At 35.8% G+C, this 18,968-nt stretch overlaps 1 protein-coding gene and 1 long non-coding RNA gene across 2 annotated transcripts in view; one reads left to right on the forward strand and one right to left on the reverse strand.

Moving 5' to 3' along the window:
* The window catches only part of LOC126863461 (uncharacterized), a 27,493-nt gene continuing 8,525 nt past the window's right edge, over positions 1–18,968 (forward strand). The window contains exons 1-5 of the mRNA XM_050613664.1: positions 1–407; positions 2,810–3,371; positions 4,831–5,377; positions 6,090–6,411; positions 6,482–6,725. Coding sequence (XP_050469621.1) covers positions 400–407; positions 2,810–3,371; positions 4,831–5,377; positions 6,090–6,411; positions 6,482–6,725 — 1,683 coding nt within the window. The 5' untranslated portion in view covers positions 1–399. The remainder of the gene's footprint in view (positions 408–2,809; positions 3,372–4,830; positions 5,378–6,089; positions 6,412–6,481; positions 6,726–18,968) is intronic.
* LOC126863537 (uncharacterized) lies at positions 6,747–12,887 on the reverse strand. Its single transcript, XR_007688898.1, has 2 exons — positions 7,822–12,887; positions 6,747–7,730 (listed from the first exon to the last, which is right to left on the reverse strand). It is a non-coding gene; the product is annotated as an uncharacterized LOC126863537 (long non-coding RNA).

Consider the following 18,968-nt stretch of genomic DNA (forward strand, 5'->3'; position numbering starts at 1 on the left):
TCAATGCAATGAATCCCCTCCTTTTACACAGGAACTCGAGTATAGGTGGTCTCCGCGGTATGGTCAAGTTCAAATCTCGAGTTCAGTCGGCCATCAGCTACGATTGACGTACAATCATTGCATACATGGCTTTTCTCAATTATTACAATCAGAAATTATTATCCGTGGATAGCGAGCAACAATGAACATAAAGAATGTTTGGTCAAATTTTTCAGACTTTAGTTTAAAAGTTAGGTTGTTTCGTGACGTAAACGTGTCCAAAATTAAATACAATAAATTTCCTTTTTTGTTTTCTTGTAAAAAAAACTCTTTGTTGCATTTACAAATTTTTTATAATAATTGTTTATAAAATTATTTTATATTACCAATCTGGAATAAAATGCAGAACACGACATCAATATGGACAGGTAAGAATTGTACAGTGAAATAAAAAATTTAGAATGATAAATATCTCTCTCTATTCTACGCATGTTTGTAACAATATGCATTTTGCATGAATATTTTCTAATAATTCTTATTGCCACTCCATTGTTAGAGTAAAACATTTTCGATTCAATAGTAAATTCCTCAAATTGTTTCCTAAACATTATTCATCTGGAAATTAATGCGGGCACATGATATATGTTATTACCTATTTAGGACGTACGAGTCATTAGCCTTGGACCGACACTGACCTGATTTCGTCACAAATATGAGCCCGGCTAGTAGGCTTGGCTATAACCTTCTATCAGTCGTGTCATCTTCGACTTCCTAAATAGAAATTATGCAATTTCTTCCTACATCATCGACTTTTCCTTTGTCCCAATAAAATATGAAAATCAAACAAAAATTATTAAAACGACATCCCCTTCTTTCAGTAATGACATGCATCGAAAACGATGTTTACAAATATATTCTCTATCTCTCTATTTATTAAACACCATCCGTCCTAATACAATGTCAAATCGATGAACATGAATTAAGAAAAACAAACTGGGAAAATATTACTCGATACTCTTAAACTTGATATTTTTCCAGACCTTGTAATTATGTTTACGTATTTTACATCTCGTTTCCCCTGATGGAGAAAAAAAAAATAATACCGAGGATCCTGTGTCGTAATCTTATCTTCCCCTGGACATACTGCCGCCTGTGTGTAATTAGCGGGCACTCCCGGCCGATAGAAAACAACGCGTGGGCGATATTAAAAAAACAAGACAGAGACAATAGAAAAGAGAAAAAATGTACATTATATTACGCTCGTTGCAGTGTGCACGGTTATTTCGCACAATGAACAAGAGAGTCGAACGAAACGGTCGCAGCACAGATAGGCTCAAGTGGCCAAGGGGCACTTGAACTGACGAGATAATGGACCGTTTGTCGAGAAAGAGAAAGAATCAAACGATACCGAGCGGTACGCGCGACGGTTGCTGCAACCGCGATCATTCAATCGCACTTTCTTGTTTCTTTGCTTCCAATGACGCACTTATGACGTCAATCGGAGAAGCAAGAAGCAACCCTGGCATACCTTCCACGCATCTTTCCCTCCGCATTTCTTCGACCCGGATATACGATCCTTGACTCATCTTTTTCAGCAATTCTTCGTTTTGCAAAAAATCACTTTCACATAGAAACAAATATATCATTGATGTTTTGGCCCTTTTTTGGAAAATTTCGAATTTATTTTGATATTTGAACATTCACCATAGAAAACTTGTATGTATATATTGTATCTGTTCTAGATTACAAAATTATTTAAACAGTCGATTATGTATTAATAAACGATGACATTCAACAAGATTGTCTTTAATACTTGTTATATAGTTTAAGACAATTTTTTTATTAAATGTTTGCTTGCAATAAATACATTTTCAGATTAATTTCAAATTTCAAGATGTTCTATATAATACATGTAATATATACATAACTGTTTTCCATACAAGTATACAAATAGTAATACACATGTACTTATAATATCGTCACTCTTTTGTGGCTCTGTATGGCTCATAATATGTATATGTACATAGTATATCAAAATAGAATCACAGTTACCGTCCCATATGGGGAATAGCACTATGTGTAACTATAATTCCAAGATTAGATAAGAGCTTGTAGTGACAGTGTTAGTATAACAAAAATTTATGTCGTTTGTAATATACTGTCATAAAGGTGGTTTATAGTGATATTTCTTCATGGACGCCGACGTGTAGGATGAAATGATACCCATTGAATAAATAATTCAAATGCCATCTTTCATATTTGAAAATCTATTGAATTCTTTCATGAATTTATGAGATTGTTTTTCCGTTAATCCATTAAGGATCAGTTTCATAACAAATTTAAGTGGAAGACACAGAATCAGGAATAGAAATATGAATTGAAATAGGAATAGAAATAGAAATATTTCATAACTAGAACGTTAAAAAATAAAAGACGACGAGGTAAATTGATTACAAAAAAAAAAAAAAAAATTACGAATAAAATATTACCGCAATATTGGGCTTTAATGTGTTATTATCTTTAACGATTGAATTATCATACTTTACAAACACTCACCATTTAAATTGTGGATGTTTATGCGTTTTTAGGAAATTAAAAATTCAAAAGATCTATAGAACACATATAATATGCAAAAATATATTCAATGTAGAGCACTTATTGTGATTTGTGATATTGTGTATCTACTTAAATTCCAATCCTTTGATTAAGCTCATAAAAATATGAAATTGCATGAATATGTGCAGTCTAGGTCATCATAAGAATTCAGATCGTTCCATGAATTTCCCTGCATTCCAATTTCGAATCATATGTTCTCTCATTCATGTTCTAGTCAGGCGATCTCGTCGAACGATGTCGTCATCGCAGGCCGATTGCGAAGCAGCATCGGGAGCAATTTGATAAATCATCCACCAAAGAAAAGGGTGAATTTTCCGAAGATCATGAACTTAACCTACATATCGAACATCGACGAAGATCAAATCTTCTCAATTCATAATGATCTACTTAAAAATGGAAAAAAAAGTGAAAGGAAGAATGAAAAGAAAGACAATTCGGAAGATCATAACAGGAGTTCTTTTAAATCGAATTGCAGCCGATTATTCAAACCGGGTCAGTTGATCAAGCTACGTTTCCCATCTATCTCTCACGTGGTTCACGGAAACGAACATGGCGACCTCTACTATCGTCGGCGCCGTGGCCGCGATTGGTTTAGAATCAGTGCGCGATGCGTCTCCTGTATTTCAAATCGAACATCAAGCAACCGAGAGCCTTTGAGACAATGCACGTATCCTCGGCGAAGTAGTCGATGTGAGGTTCAATCTTCCTTAACTCCTGAAGCGACACAATTAAAACAGCTGCTACGAGGACGAGACTACACCGAAGCGAAGAACAAGGTATATTCCTATATAGCAAAGCCACGTTTCACCAAATACATACAACATATACATACAGGGTGGTCCGTAATTCATGGTACAAATGGCGTCAGGTAGATTCTATGGTGCAAAATAAAATGAAAATCAAGGATAAGGAAATTGTTTTGACGGCTTTGTTTTCGAGAAAATTGAAATTAAGAGTTTGTTTGGTATATGTGAAGTTGACCAATTTTCGGCTAGACAGGAATAAACAAATGACAGAAGGTTATTCTGCATACGCAAATAAAAATGAAAATATACAGTAAAATTTTGTCATTTAATGCTTCTTCTTGGAGAAAGTAGAATTGGAAAGTGTTAGTCAAGAATTAAGACGGTATTTGTGTTAAGGGAAATTTTCAAATTTGATTTGCAATTTTAATTTTATTATTTTTGATTTTAAGCTATAGAATCCCACTGACCCAATTTATACCATGAATTACGGACCGTCCTGTATATTATACAGGGTGTCCCAGTATTCATGGCACAATCGGCAAGGAGATGAATAAGTAACTCGAACATATAGAATACAATTTGTTCATATGATAGTTCGTTTTGGAGTAAATTGAGTTTGAAAATTTGTCATTATACTTGAATTTAATTAATTTCGAGCTGGACAGAACTAAATAAGCGGCAGGAAGTTATTCTAGGTGTGAAAATTAATCGAAAATGTAGAATAAAATTTATCTACAGGACGCTCAGTTCTCGAGAAAACAAAATTTGAAAGTTTATCAAGAACGCAGTGTCTCAGGCTAATCCTTAACTAAACACGTTCAAACACTATCTTCTTGGAAATGAGATCTTAAACATAACAGCTTTATTCTACATTTTTCACTTATTTTCGCATGTACAATCATTTCTTGTCGATCCTGTTTCCTCACGTTCATTCGGTAATTCGCCAAATTCGCATATACTAAACAACTTTTCAAATTTAATTTTATTAAAGACGAAGCGTGGTATGAACAAATGTTACTCTATATTTTCGATGTGTTTTTCATATATGATTCCTGAGACAACTTATATATCAATTGATTCGTTTAAAGAAGTAAATCATAGAAACCAAAATTATTTCGCCGTAATAATCTTCGTATTGTATACACTCGAGTTACTTTGTTAACTAATTTTTTACATTTTCAGATTGGTTCCAAATTTTACCAACATAATCATAGTAGTCGTTCGTAGTAATCATTGTAGAGCCAATGAAATATCAAAATATCTTAAATTTAAATTAAATTAAAATAAATCTAATTTATATTCTTGATAACAACTTTCCGCAAAATAATTTTGTTTCCATAATCTACGCGCGCATTAAAAAGAATCAATCGATATATAATATATTGTGTTTTATTAAACGTGGCTTTTCTAGGAATATTCCGATATATCAATTATGTACATACACATATATAATATATACGTATATGTATATATTTATTTACTTTGTTAGGGATGTTCGAAGAATAATTTCCTCAGCGGTGAGAAATCGGAAGTGGAGCGTCGATCTTCGAAGCAGAACGTGGATTTATCGTCCTCGAACGCGGTACAGACGTCGCGAAAACGACGCGTAGGCATCGTGGAGAATCAGTACGTCGCCGAGAGTGACGCCGGCTCGTCGGTATGTGACTTGGTTCAAAGCTTGGAACGAGTGCTCGGTGAGAAGAACAAGGGGGTCACGATGAAGTCAAAGAAGCAACAGAACGCCCTGGAGGGTATCGTCGACCCTATAGAAGAGAACGAAACCTATGACGAGTTCGACACGGTGAGAATGCCAGTTGTTAGATCCCTGAGCAAGAGTCCACAGAGCGACGAAGGTATTGAAACGGACACGGATCGAAGAAGAGGATCGATGGCCCGATGCTGGAGCCTCGATTCGGCCGCAGCCAGTGACGAGGACACATCTCTGACTACTCACCAACAGAAACGACACAAACTACGGGTTACTAGATGTTGCAGCTCCGATAGTGCGGTGCTCAGCGACGAGGACCAAATAAAAGGTGAGGGGGATGGAATCATGCCACCAGTTGCTCTCTCACGAAGACAATGGAGAGGGGAGAATCAGTTGAAAACACGATCCTGACCACGCGTGCTGTGTCAATGACATCATCGTTCCTTTCCTTCTTTTTTCTCGCATCGTCTTACGTGTTATTCGTTCTGTTCTGTTGACCCGTTGTGTTTCTCTCCTAATGGCGGTATAGTTAACATTTTTTGAAAGTTCTGCCTTTTGAAAATTGGCGATAAATCTATGATGTTATGATTGATTGTTATGTTAATTTAATTTAACTTATTGAGGAGTAAAACTGTGTTAACATTTGTAATATTACATTTGTCATTTTTTGTTTTTAGTCAGTTTATGTTATTGAATTCTATTAATCCATTAAACTTCAACATTGTGTTAACATTTGCAACAGTTTATTTATAACTTTTTAGCCAATTCACACGATTGAATCATATAGAATTCATATTGTGATTATGAAAAGGAATTCTAAGAATTTATTTGATATTTTTTTCATGACTATCTTTTCTTCCATCTAGATTTTCTAGATTCCATTATATGAAATTTGAAGAAATTGAAGTATTTAATATAAAGCTAGAATTCTGAATATTTTACAAATGAAATTTAGTTTATTTTTTGATAAATAATTTTTTATAAGATAGGATGGGGAATTGTTTTCAAAAATTAAAGTAATTATGAAACATTTTTTGCAGGATGGGATAGTACAAATATGGTGGAGGGAAGCGAGACTGAGCATAATGAGGGAAGACCTAGATATTGGAGAACACCCAGCGTAGTTGTTAGTGATTACTCTGATTATTCTTATTTAGATGAAAAACTAGAGAGGAATGATCTTGATCTTGAAAAATATGAAGGGATTAGTGGCACTCCTAGCCAAGCAAGCAGCTGCTCTTGCTTGGATTGTGATGAAATACGTGAATCTTTAGATACTCAGTTCCTACAAGTCTGCCGTAGTAGACGACATTCGGACTCTTGCTGTTTGTGTCTTGACTCTATAAATGCTGTTGCTGTAAGGTATTTATTTCTTAAATTCTTCATTCTTCTTTAACATAATCGATGCTTTACTAATGAATATTCTGTTTAGAAACCTCAATGAGACTGGAAATAGAAGAAATTCTTGCCTGGATTCCACTGACTCCTACTATTCCAAGCTCAACACGCAGTTTACACAGTACATGCCACAGAACTCTTCAGAGTTGCAAGAAGATATAAAAGTTGGCTTATTGAACATTCCACCAGCACGAAAAATCTCAGACTGTTCCACTACATCTAGCCTTAGTGGAGACGAATCTGACGTCGCTGAATTACAACCGATCAAGTCCTCCAAGGTGAGTGCTAGTATTTAAAACTTATTTTTCATCTTAATGTTCTGATAAACACACAATATTGTACTACTTCAAGAAACAAAATGATGCCCGATTTTAAATTTGTTTCTACGCCATAACTGATTTTTAAAGAAGGTTGTACGTTATATACCAATAGTTGGAGCTGTTTTGCGAAAAATATAAATTGCAGAAGAGAAAAAGTGAAAAATCAATAAATAGAATTTATGGAAACCCATTGTTCTATCTTCGTCATTTTGACATACTTCCATTCCAGGTGTATAAATATTTCAATGTTAGACCGAAGGAAAAAGACTATGTTTTTCGCGACACATCATCACTACCAATACATTGTCGTTTCTGTGAACAAACACGTAATTTATCTTACGCAACGCCATGCTTCTTGTGCTCCAGTTTGCGAACAAACGGACTATTCATTCGTCGAGAGGAATGGAATTCGTCTCAGTATGTAGGAAACTTTAATGAACTGACAATGTGCCTGCACAGACATCAACTTTTTCCATTTGTTTATATCTCTTCAACAATATTTCATTCTCCTGTTTTTAATCTGCATTTGTCTCCTTTTTCTTCCTTTTTTTGAACTTTGTTGAGAGGATTGATTGTTCTGCCGTAAGAGAGATAAAGAATTTGAAATATTTTTAGGAAATCGATATATTTTCGAAGATAAGTAAAGCGTGGCATCTTCGATGATTACAAATTGTTATTCCTGTCGACGAAGGACGCAAGAATGTGGCAGCTGGAGAAACGTTCTTTTACGCGTTCTTTTCTCTTGGAATCTGTTATGCATGCCTTTCCTTTGTACGTACAAATGTGCATACTTATCTTTATCTACCTACTCATTCAACATACGGATCATCGAGTTTACAAACCGTGTTATGCACGTGTACGCTCGCTTTGTGCATTCTTTGCGTAGGTGCAATCGATGTTCGCTCTATGCCAAGACATAGTCGAATGGAACGTATCTCTTATAGTCACTATTTTCCTCATTCCCTGTTTATAAAATTGTAGACATATAAAATTCTTACGATTTCTAGGAATGTAAAATTATCTGCAAGGTATTCAATGTAATTAAATACTTTACTAAATTTATCTCGAAGAATTCATATTGGACAAAGTTACTGGGTCAATACAAGAACATTCGTAGATGTTCTACCGAGATGTTTTTCATGATTCAACTGGTATTTAAAAAAAACGATGTTCTAAAAACACCAACATTGATGTAAAAATCCACGGTTCATAAACACCACGGTTCATAAACACCTTTCCTCGAGCACGTGGAAGATTCATCGTTTAGACAAGAAACTGGATCTGTTTATTACATAAATCTACACTCCCGATTTAAATCAAACTTTCTAAACAATCATACAGTTCTTCGAAGATATTTCTTCTAAACTCTCATGTTACACCTGCGATCTCTTCAGTAATTTTATTTTCCACTAAACGTATCTTCAATTTCCTTCACAAGATCTTCGTCGTCGAGAATCACAAAGAAGACAACGCATCCCGAAGGTGTTCAAAGAACCGGCACGGAACTTTTACTTTTAAATATCGTTCTATTCTGTGCTGGCGTGCATTCAGCTGTAAAGGTGCAAGATATCTCTCCAGGCAGCCAGCATTCGACTGGCCGCGGTAACAGGGATCAGACAGTCAGTCAGCTCAGTTGGAATCAGTGATAGCGGTTAGTCAGTCGGTAGCGTCGGTTTCCAAGGGTTCTATCGGCCAGTGTCAGCCGCGGTATACTTGCTATACTGATTATCATCGTCAGAGTGTGAGGCGCGCGATTTCATCCACGAGATTCGAAACAGAGTCGTCATCGCTAATGGCTCATAAATATTGCTTTGCCTTCGTTCTATTTTCTGAAAAGTTTGTAATTACAGAAAGAAGCGTCCAGCGAGTTTCTGAAGTCGCAAAGTGACACAAGAGAAGCAGGAAAAATAGAATTCCAGTGAAAGTGAAGCAGCAGTTTATTGTTTCGATGAGTACATAGGAGAGGATGCGTTTCAAGCAGGAGGAGTTTAAATAAACCTAAGATATCGCGTGTGTATATGTGAGCCTGATGAAATCAAGTAGGAGGCATTTTGGATATTTTTAACGCGCCACATGGTACAGTATACTTGTACGGGTGGGAGACGAAGATCATTTTCTGTCTGCGCTATTCATCGTTTTTGAGAACTTTATTGGATTGTTGAGACTCTGGAGGTCTTTTCTGTAAGAATGTATTTTATAGACATAAACCTCTTTAATTACAATCTTTCCAATTTCTGACAGCTACTAAAATCGTTCTTCGTTTATGTAACGAGAACTTTTCTTTACAAGTTGTACGTTTAGAAGCGGGGAACAACAAAGTTGTCCAATTACTCGTTGTGTTATCTTTTACTCCAGAGCAGGACGATTGTTTTTAAGACAAGTGGTTCTCAGGAAAAAGAAACAACAAAGATAAAGGTTTATTTGTATAGGTTTTTCATTCAGTTGTCACTCAACAAAGCTTAGTAGTTTATATTGTTCGCGCTAGACACCGCGATCTCTTGTCATCTGATAAGAATCTAGTTCTCAGAAGGTGTTCGGCGAATCAAAAAAATTATCGAAAAATTGCCACGCGATAAAACCATGCAACGTGTTCACAGTCTTGCAATCGATGTCAAGCACACAGTCAGTTTCTTATTTACGAGCTACGGAACCAGTTATGCGAACCAGCGTATTTCTTGTTTACAATGAAGATTCTGTGCGGCAATAGTTGTATTCGTATATTTTCACACGCGAGGAAACTCTTTCGACGTTGTGGAAACGTGAAGTGTGGAAAATATTCTGTACATTCGCTGAGAGTCAATCCTGCAGATGAGATAAACATCAGCTTTAAGGAAATTTTTCCTAGGAATATCGATCACGATTGTCACAAGGTATTTGCGAAAAGCCTTTTACAATTTGTATGATTTATATCGTGTGAAATTCAGAAAAGTATCTTCGACCATATATAATTGAAAGATATACTAAAATTTGTTGAATGTTTTTGTAAAATATAGGAATTGTATATTTATTGAGTACCGAGTCTAATTCTAATGCGGCACCTGTATCTGTCACACTTTCTACGTGGAAGGTGACCCAGAAAAACGAGTAGAAGAATTCAGTGATATTTAACTGTTACGGAATAGACGAATATTGTCCAGTCATGTAAATCCATGAATTGATCCAGAAGGAGATAAGAACAGATAAAGGCCAATGTTTATTTATTCTTGGTTCTTATTTCAGATGTCTATGATACGGTCAAGCTGGCTATAATTAATAATTCAATGTCTGAGAAATCCCTCGAGCCATCTCTTCTTCAAGAAGATTTTTTAAAGAAACAACTAACTAGAACTTCAAAAATTTCTAAACTGAGTCTAGCGAATATTATTTTTATCTTTAAATTTCCACAAAAACTTATTTCTATATCCTTCGAAATTACTTCATTTCCAAGCTATTAGACAATAGTTTTTAAATTTCGCACTTTTAATTCCTTGCAGAATCCTCCGGAATCTCATTGGAATCCTATATTATTGATTAATGGAGCCAGTTGTCAAATCTTCTGAATAATCACCGATGAGAACGTTATCAGACTGTTGTTTTATCGACGTGGATATCAGAAATGTATCGAAGATAGGGAAGACGGCCACGAGAGATCCGTCCGATTGAAAAAAAAATCCGTGCGGGCGCAGAGACTGTGTCAAACGCGTTATGAATAAAACATCTCGGTAGCCGTGACTGAAAATAATATCGCGAGCGCTTGTAAATTCTGCAGCCGCCTGTCGCTTTCGAAACATTCACTGCTTCTCGCGAGCTGACCCGAAAAAGGCGATAGTTCGTCCTGCCTCCGGTCGCGAAACCGTAGCTTGACCTTTCCACGAGGGAAAGTAAATCATATACGCTCACAACTCACCTGTCTTGATCCTTTTTTCATTTCTCTTCTCTTCTTTTTTTCGAATTCATTCATCTGCTTTGATCGGTAACTTACTGTTTGTCGAAGATCAATTTCATTTCTTTCCTCCTTTTTGTTACATCTTCCTTTCTTGATTAATAACTTACTATACCAATTATAGATTTTCTACATTTGAAATTTGATTTTTATAATTTGGTTTTAATACCTACAGACATTGAGCATCTCCTGGTTTGATTTTCATTTTCTTTTGCTCAAGCAAAGCTTTTTTATTGCTGGAATTTCCCTTTACTTGAAGAATTCCCCTTGGAATTTCATATGGAATAGGATTGTCCCCACAAACGTACCTAAACAATTACTCTTCTTTTGACTTTTTATTCTTCATACAGAAATGTGTTCTACAAGAAGAAGAGAAGAGTGGCATTATTGGTATAAATGGAAGATATCGTAAAAGTTGTGAAATTCATGTAAGAATCATTATATCTCTATCTATCCAAACCCAAATCATGAACGATCTTTTCTTATTATATTTTCCTTTCCCAGAAATAGGAACGCACGTGATCCTTGTTGACAACAACAAACTCCAAATATTGCCTCTTAGAAAATGATAACAGCGACAAAATCAAATGATTTGTTGTCCTTATCATTATGAAGATATCAACAAAGAAACTCATCGTCATTTGGATAATAGAAGATTCGTACAGATCTAAACTAGTACGTTCAAGTGGAACGTCATTTTGCATGTATCAAATGGCCATCGAATTCCTTTAATGGTAACTCACGGTTTTGAATAGTTTTCTCTTTGATAGTTATCCGTTCGTCGACGTGAGTGGATATTTATTGAACAGCTGTTCTACACTGTTCCTTATCCATCTTTATGTTAGATTAGAAATCACCAGACAAACCTTAATCGTTTGTTCGATCGAATTATCATCAGTTGGCTTGATAGGAGAGTCGCCAATTGCGACGTTTCCATATCAAGGCACGCGATAATACTTATCTTCTATTTCTATTTTCCTTTTTTTACTTTCGTATGTGGCATTTAAACTTTTATTTGGAGGTTTAGCGATTATTCATCTTATTCGACGAACGAGGAGATGACAGTTTGTCTAATATTTTAAAGTATAATTCGCAAGGAAGTTTTATGGCCATCAAATGACGTAGTTTGGCAGAAACCAATATTATAATAGTTCAACATCGTGCAATCGGTTTCTAAGCACACAAAAAAGCGTAACAAAACAATCAAGCGAATGATTAATATTATGGACAACATCGGGAAAGTCAAAGAGCTCGGATCAGAGAGATCACATCCTATATTCTTGATTTAGCTGTTTCTGTGTTTTTATCGTAGTATGCAAAATGTCTTTTAATCAAGTCAAATTATCATTTGTAATTTAGCTTTCGTATCTTCGGTTTTCTTTACTATTAAAGATTAACGTTGAAGCGGAAGAAAATTCGATGGATCTCTATCCCAGTTCATCTTACGAATTCTAGAATGTTGATCAATTGATCGAATTCCTTTGTATCCGTTCGTTTCTCGAAATCCTCGTGCATCAGTGTCTCAAGTGATTTCAAGTATCATCTATGATCACACGTGCCGAGAATTCGAGAAATCAAGTCTTTTCCATTCGAAGCGAGATAGACAGATATTTGCGGTGTCGAGGAGCTAGACAAACACATTATTACGTCAATCAGCGAATCGAATACTGGCTCATTACGCAAGAGGACGGTAACGAGAGGATGTAACTATACACCTTTCGTTTCCTGTCCAGCCGATTCACCTAGTCGATTCATCCGAACACTGGCGACGAAAACAAGCGTAATTTTCTTCGAAACGAAGAGGAAGTTAAACACTATTTGTAACTCTTGCAAATTATCTCTTTTATGGCGTTTGTTTTCTCTACTATTGACGTTGCTTCTGATGCCATTATTCTGTATGTTTTTCTTCACTGAAATTTTCTCTTTAATGTTCTTTTATCGAATTCTTCTATCCCTAGAACGTTTCTCTTGATTTAATTGCTAGAAATTCTATTTTATGCCTTTGTATCGTTTTTTAATTGATAGGGAGGAGAGACTTCTGTTAGGATATCATGACCTGTACCTTAGCCTTGATTCAGTCCCCACTAAAATGAGCAGAATACTGTGAGCGGCCGTGAGCGATACCGCATGAATCGGAGCTTCAATTTAGAACCACGCTATATCATGGAGACTACTGTAACAGGAAGCGGTCAATTCGGGTCAGTAGAGGAAAACTGTGCAACCGGGGCTGCCTCGAGCACGCTGTTCCCGATCCTCCATGTCCTCGTGCTTTTCTTTTATTCTTCTAATTCATTGTTAAGTAAAGTCGTCATTGATATCAATAGTAGTTATTGGATATTCTTCTGTCAATAACTTGAAAACAATTCCCAGAGAATTCTCAGGAGGAAGAGAAACCTTAAAGTAAAATTGCACTTGACGAAGCAGGGTTTTCAACATTGAACTTCGCTTATTTCGTAAGGAGGATTGTTTCTGTAATAATTATCAATAACGGAGACACATGTGTTCGGACGAAGACACAAGGCATTGAAATCAAAGCCAGTTTTACCGAAGACAAATGAAGACTTCTGCGAAGAAATATGATAAGTCACATCTTCTGTTTTTTATAGAAAGACAATTTTTCAATTCGATATACTGTGATGAATATTTTACAATACAGATTGTCAGAACGCTAGTCATTCCACAATATTAATTTTATAGAAAACTCCTTGGATTTGTTACTTATTTTTTAAAAATTAACATATCTTTGCGCATAGTAAAGTAAATCGATTTCCTTTTCAACAATAAGTCCTGTTAAAACATAAAGCGATATAAAAATCAGAAAACCGACAAATGTATATTTATCTTGCTTTTGCTGTATCGTCTTCATATACATTTGCCGCTCGGTTAGCTAATAATTTGCTAAAGTTATGCGTAGCAAATTCGCTCAAGCGTGAAAGGATTAAATTCAGTCTTCTCCGGAGGTCTCTTCTTCTTTGCAGCTTTTGAAGTTTCTTTTTTCTCGAATATTCCTTTTAATTGCGTTTAATCGAGTCATGTTATGTAAAAGACGTATCGAGTTACGGCGACATTTTGTAATTCAATAGTTGTTCAGAGTTGTTTGGTTGTCCAGAGTTTAGTAGAGTCTCGATTGCGATGAATAACAGTCTGGTAGAAACTGATCTTCGTAGTGACTCTCACGCGGCACTAATCAAAGCCTTGGTCGCGTCAAGGTCGACGATGAGATGTATCATTAGAGAGAAGAAATACTACAACAGGTCGGTGACAAAAGTTGGCAGGTGGTCGTGAATGACAGAATGGTGAAAGGGATCGGACTAGTCATTGTTCACCTGATGTGAACTGGTTCGTGGTGTGGATTAATGAAACGTTTAACCGTGACTAAGGCTGCTGTCTCCCAGGATAAATGGTGCGGTACTGTGATTAGATCAATAGCTCTACCAGTCTGTTACCAGTGTCCTGAAGTATATTTATATATTCTTATCCTTTCTTCTCAATTATCAAGAAGTAGAGAATTATAGATGTAAGGGGACCCCGAAGTTAGAAGGAGATTGGATTTTTAATTCTTTGGAGCAGGATCAGGAAGATCTATAGCATGGAAGATGCAGAGAATGGAAAGAATTGAAGATCCGAGGAATTTGTAATTTAAGAGAGCCAAGGAATTCCAAGTACAAGAGGACCTAAAGTCTGGAAGATTTATTCATTTGTTTCAAAGGAATCAGGAAGCTATGGGATTTAAAATTCAACGATATCCAAATAATCTTGGATTTAAGAGAATGTAGAATCGAAATGAGAATTTGGAATTAGGGAAGATCCAGATTCCAAACGATATAGGACTACGAAAGACTCAGGATCCAAATAATTTAGGATTAAAGAGAATCCAGTGTACTTCGAATCTACTGAATGTTCGCTTTACAAAGATTTAGTATCTAAGAAACTTTTAGTTCTAGAATTCAGAGTGCAACTTCGAAACTTGAAACTAAGAGATATAATCTTTCTCTCTTCAACCGGCGTGCATGTGTGCGACAAAAAAGCAAGAGAAATCTGAATTGTGAAGATATTTGAAGGCCTGCAGATTAGTCCGAGCGAAGTGAACTTATGAGCAACATAGATCACCGCGAGGCATTAATATGGATCGAGAAAAGAAGAACGAAGCCGAGAATTTGAAAGAAGAGGCTTCGATGACGCCGGTATCGCCTACGTTATTCACACCACCGACACTGAACCTGATGGAACAGATTCTTCTGGCGAAAATCGAGAAGCAAAATTTTCACGAAGATGATCGTGAGACTGATGCCCGACTAGGAGGGAAGAAGAAGAATTTCCTTTTAAGAAGGACAGATTCCATGGACAGTCAAAATAGTGCCAGCACCTATAATTCATTTCTATCTAGCGATTCGGCCTCCAGTGGGAATCTTTATTGCAGATGCGACGACTGCTTGTTGGGAATCGTCGATGATTATCAAAGGAGTCCTTTAGTGGTTGATAGGAAAAAGGTATGTCTTTTAGGAACAGGTTCTTTTGAGATCCTTAAGATAAAAATTACAATTAGTAAATTGGTCTATAAGGAGCAAGAATATTGTATAATTTTTTGCAGCAAGATGCAACTTTCAGAAATTTATGGAAATTCTTTTAACACAAAGATTTATGTTAAATACTATAGTTATATGTATACTGGTGAGAAGACTAAGATCTAAGGAAATTTATGTTGACTAATATTATAAACAAATTTGTATTGAGTAATATGTTGTACGTATTACCTTTATTGTTATTGCTGTGATACGTAGTTGTGAAAGTGATTCAAATACTTTTCTATAAACGTAACTTCAGCTGACACAGTCGACCTCTTCTTGATCGATTCTTCCCTCCAGGCTTGTCTCCGCTCCTTTTTTAATTACCGCCTATTCACTGCCATTCTGCAGCTCTCAATCATACCATAACCAGAAGGACTGATACACAAGTCATCCAATAATTAACTAGGAGCAATTTACTATAAGCGTGCAGTGGACTAAAATGAGCCAAGGAAGAATTCTCATATCTCTTGTAAGATTGAATTTTATAAAATTGAATTTTGCCTCATTGATCAATGATATTTCTTCTTAAATAAATAATAGTCGCCTCGAGGTATCTTTGATCTATAGATGAAAAAGTAATTTCGTAATCAATCGATATCGGTTTCACTCTCATTTCGTATGCCTAGGGACAATTCGGCGGGTAATTAAATGCAGGCCCATGGACAGCCGGATGATCGATTAGAAAACCGATTGACCAATCCTGTTTGCTTCGACGAACACTAAGTCCTCGTTAAGACGAATCAAGTTACCTAAATTCAAGCCACTCGAAAACTTCAAATCCCATCATCAGTGTGATGCTGTACATTTATTTGACTTCAAGTATCCTAACAGTCTCTGAATTCTGTATTCAACGTTCTTATTGTATCGTAGCTACTTGATTTCAAGCAACTTGAAACGTTTTATTAAAATATAAACTTATTGTCTCGTTTGACTAGAAATGTGCCTCCAAGTATCAAACAAGGTTGAGGTTCTTCCAATTTCCTGCCTTGAAATAAAATACTGATATTGGATTGATCTTGTCGTTTTGAAGCAATTGAATCTCTCTTCAACTTTATATTCGCTCACACTTTGTATGTATAACATTTCTGTCATGTTCGTAAGCATAATTCATATTATAATCAACATTTCTACATACATCCAACATAACTATAACTTACTTCCTTTCTATTTTCTATTAGGTATACTATCGAAGTCAGCTGAAACAACTTGAACAGAAGTCATTCGACTAATTTGAACGAGGCTTAAGGCCTAAATTCTTGCAAGTCCCTGGTTGCACCTCTGTCGGCTGACTTTTTCTCCGAAGTTCACCGAGTTTCTGCAATTGCAGAAGGAGCATGGCTGGTGGTCCCAACGAGGCGGTGCAGCCTCAATTAACAGCCGTTCCCTTTTCGATCTTTTACGTTACCTAATCGATCGCCATTCGATCGCGTTCTAGTTTTCTTCAAAAGAGGAATGCCGACATAGTCGAGTCGAATTCTGTCGCGTTCTGGCCAATTAAGCTGGAAAAATGTTCCATCTGCAGGTGGAAGTAAACGTTGCTGGATCGCCTAGCTGACATAAAAGTAGGGATCTACTGTTATTTTTAGTATAATTCCGAGTAGAACGTTTGTAGGCTGAATTCAAGCCTAAATCAGAAATTCTCTATAGTTGAGATAATAATTCTATTTATATGATATGATACGCGAGAAAGCGTTGGTGTATGTGGCAATTAAAAGCATAATTCACTTTCTCAATGCAAAGTTTGAGAGGGCTGAATCTAGTTCGTGACGCAAATCAGCGTTACTGACGCGAAAGTTTTTTTTTTAAGGCGTAGAATAGATATAATGTCCATATTTAGCATGTTCTTATAGTATTTTAGTACAGATAATTTTTTTTTTAACTTCTGAACACGGCTTTCACAGTAGTGACACAATATACGGAGTTTCTTATATGGTTGGTTATTTAGGTCGAACTTATCTTAAATTAGTTTTCGTCTGCAAGTAAAATTTATTATCCAGACATCGTCGTATAGCCATTTAATTGTCCATTTTTACCAATCCAAGTGGTTTACACGACGTACGAGCCTTGGACCACGTTATCGAGTATTTTTTTAAATGTATAGCATCTGGGTCAAGGGTTTCTCGCTTTCGTTTCTTCGCCTTTTTATTTCTTCTTCGATACAGCTTTTCCTCAGTTCCGTTTCTTTCAAAACTCCCGAAGAAGTCCTTCCAAATCGTCGTTCCAAATATTCTTCTTTCTTTCTTCTAGATATACTACGTATTCTTCTTTATTTGCTTTTCTTCTAGAAGAATATCTTCCTTCTTACAGTTAGTCTCTTATTTTTATTCCTTCAGCAGAAGTAGCTTAATCTTTTCAATGTTTTTTAAACTTTCAGAAACATTTATTTTCACCAATTCATTATGATAACCAACGCGTTCTTATCTATGACTATAATCTATTTTAAAAGCAAATCCTTTACTACGCGTGTCTCTTATTTTTGGATCAGATTCATCCAACTTATTTCTTCTTAAAATCTTGATCCTACGTTCTTCTTTGACTTCTGTCCTTCTATTATTTTCCTTACTACTATTTATTCGTGAAAAATTCCTATTACAAATTCCAAAATTCCAGATCCCATTCAAGCTCATCTTCGTCGATGAATTTGACTTCCAAGAAGTTAGAGGATTAGTCGATGCTTTGCCTGAAAGAGAAGCGACGAAGTTGGCGAATCGAGAAAAGAAACGACGAAACAAAGGTCTATGGAACTTGGAAAAGGGGAAAACTATAATCAAAGGTTCTTCTTCTAATTTTCATTTTCATTTATCCATGAAAAATTCCTATCACAAGTATAATCGTACAAAAATTCCAGATCCCATTCAAACTCATCTTCATCGATGAATGTGAATTCCAAACACTTAGAGGATTAGTCGATGCTTCTTTTAAAACAGAGACGACGAAGCGGATTAGCTTTCGATGAGATGACGAAGCGGAGAGGTTGAAAGACAGAAAAAGCGAATGCGCGTTTAACCCTGATAATAAAGCGCGTATGAATTTATGAATATCGTAAAATTTCCATAAACGTTACGCGTGCTCGAACGCGAGACCCAATTTCTACGCGATCATTACGCAATCGTACGAGACACGCCGAGTACGCGAATTCATCGTTCGAACGTTTATCGTTGAACACGTGAAATTGAATAATTAAACGTCTCGTTTAAAATCAATTGCACTCGTTTAATGCGTCACTTATGTGGAAGAAGCTTTTCGCGAGAAAACGAAGAGAATCGATGGAAATGGAGAAATAAGAAGCAAAAGGATACGAATATATGCAAATATTTCACGATCATCTTCATTACGATTCATTCTCGTTTCTTTCTCCAGACATCGTAGATACTTCTCATCCGATAACTGGATTTTTCAAGTTTCTCAAAAGAAGAAGAATTTAGACACTGTTCTCTCTTGTAAGGATACGTATTAAGTATTTTAAACTTCCTCCAAATAATCGATCTCTTTTCTAATTAAATATTTATTCTCTACGTAATTATAAATAATTTTAGAATTACCCAAAGGATCTTTAAAGAAAGAGAGTTTCAATATTATGTTATTCAATATCCACAATGCTTTTGAAAGACACCCTCTCTAAATATAATTCTAAAATTCGAATCTCCAATCAAGAACACTTTGAAAGAAAATTAAAGAAGTCTATTGATCTTCAGATAGGAGAGTTTCGAC

This window comes from Bombus huntii, chromosome 3 (genome assembly GCF_024542735.1).
Source record: "Bombus huntii isolate Logan2020A chromosome 3, iyBomHunt1.1, whole genome shotgun sequence".
Classification (NCBI taxonomy): Eukaryota; Metazoa; Arthropoda; class Insecta; order Hymenoptera; family Apidae; genus Bombus; species Bombus huntii.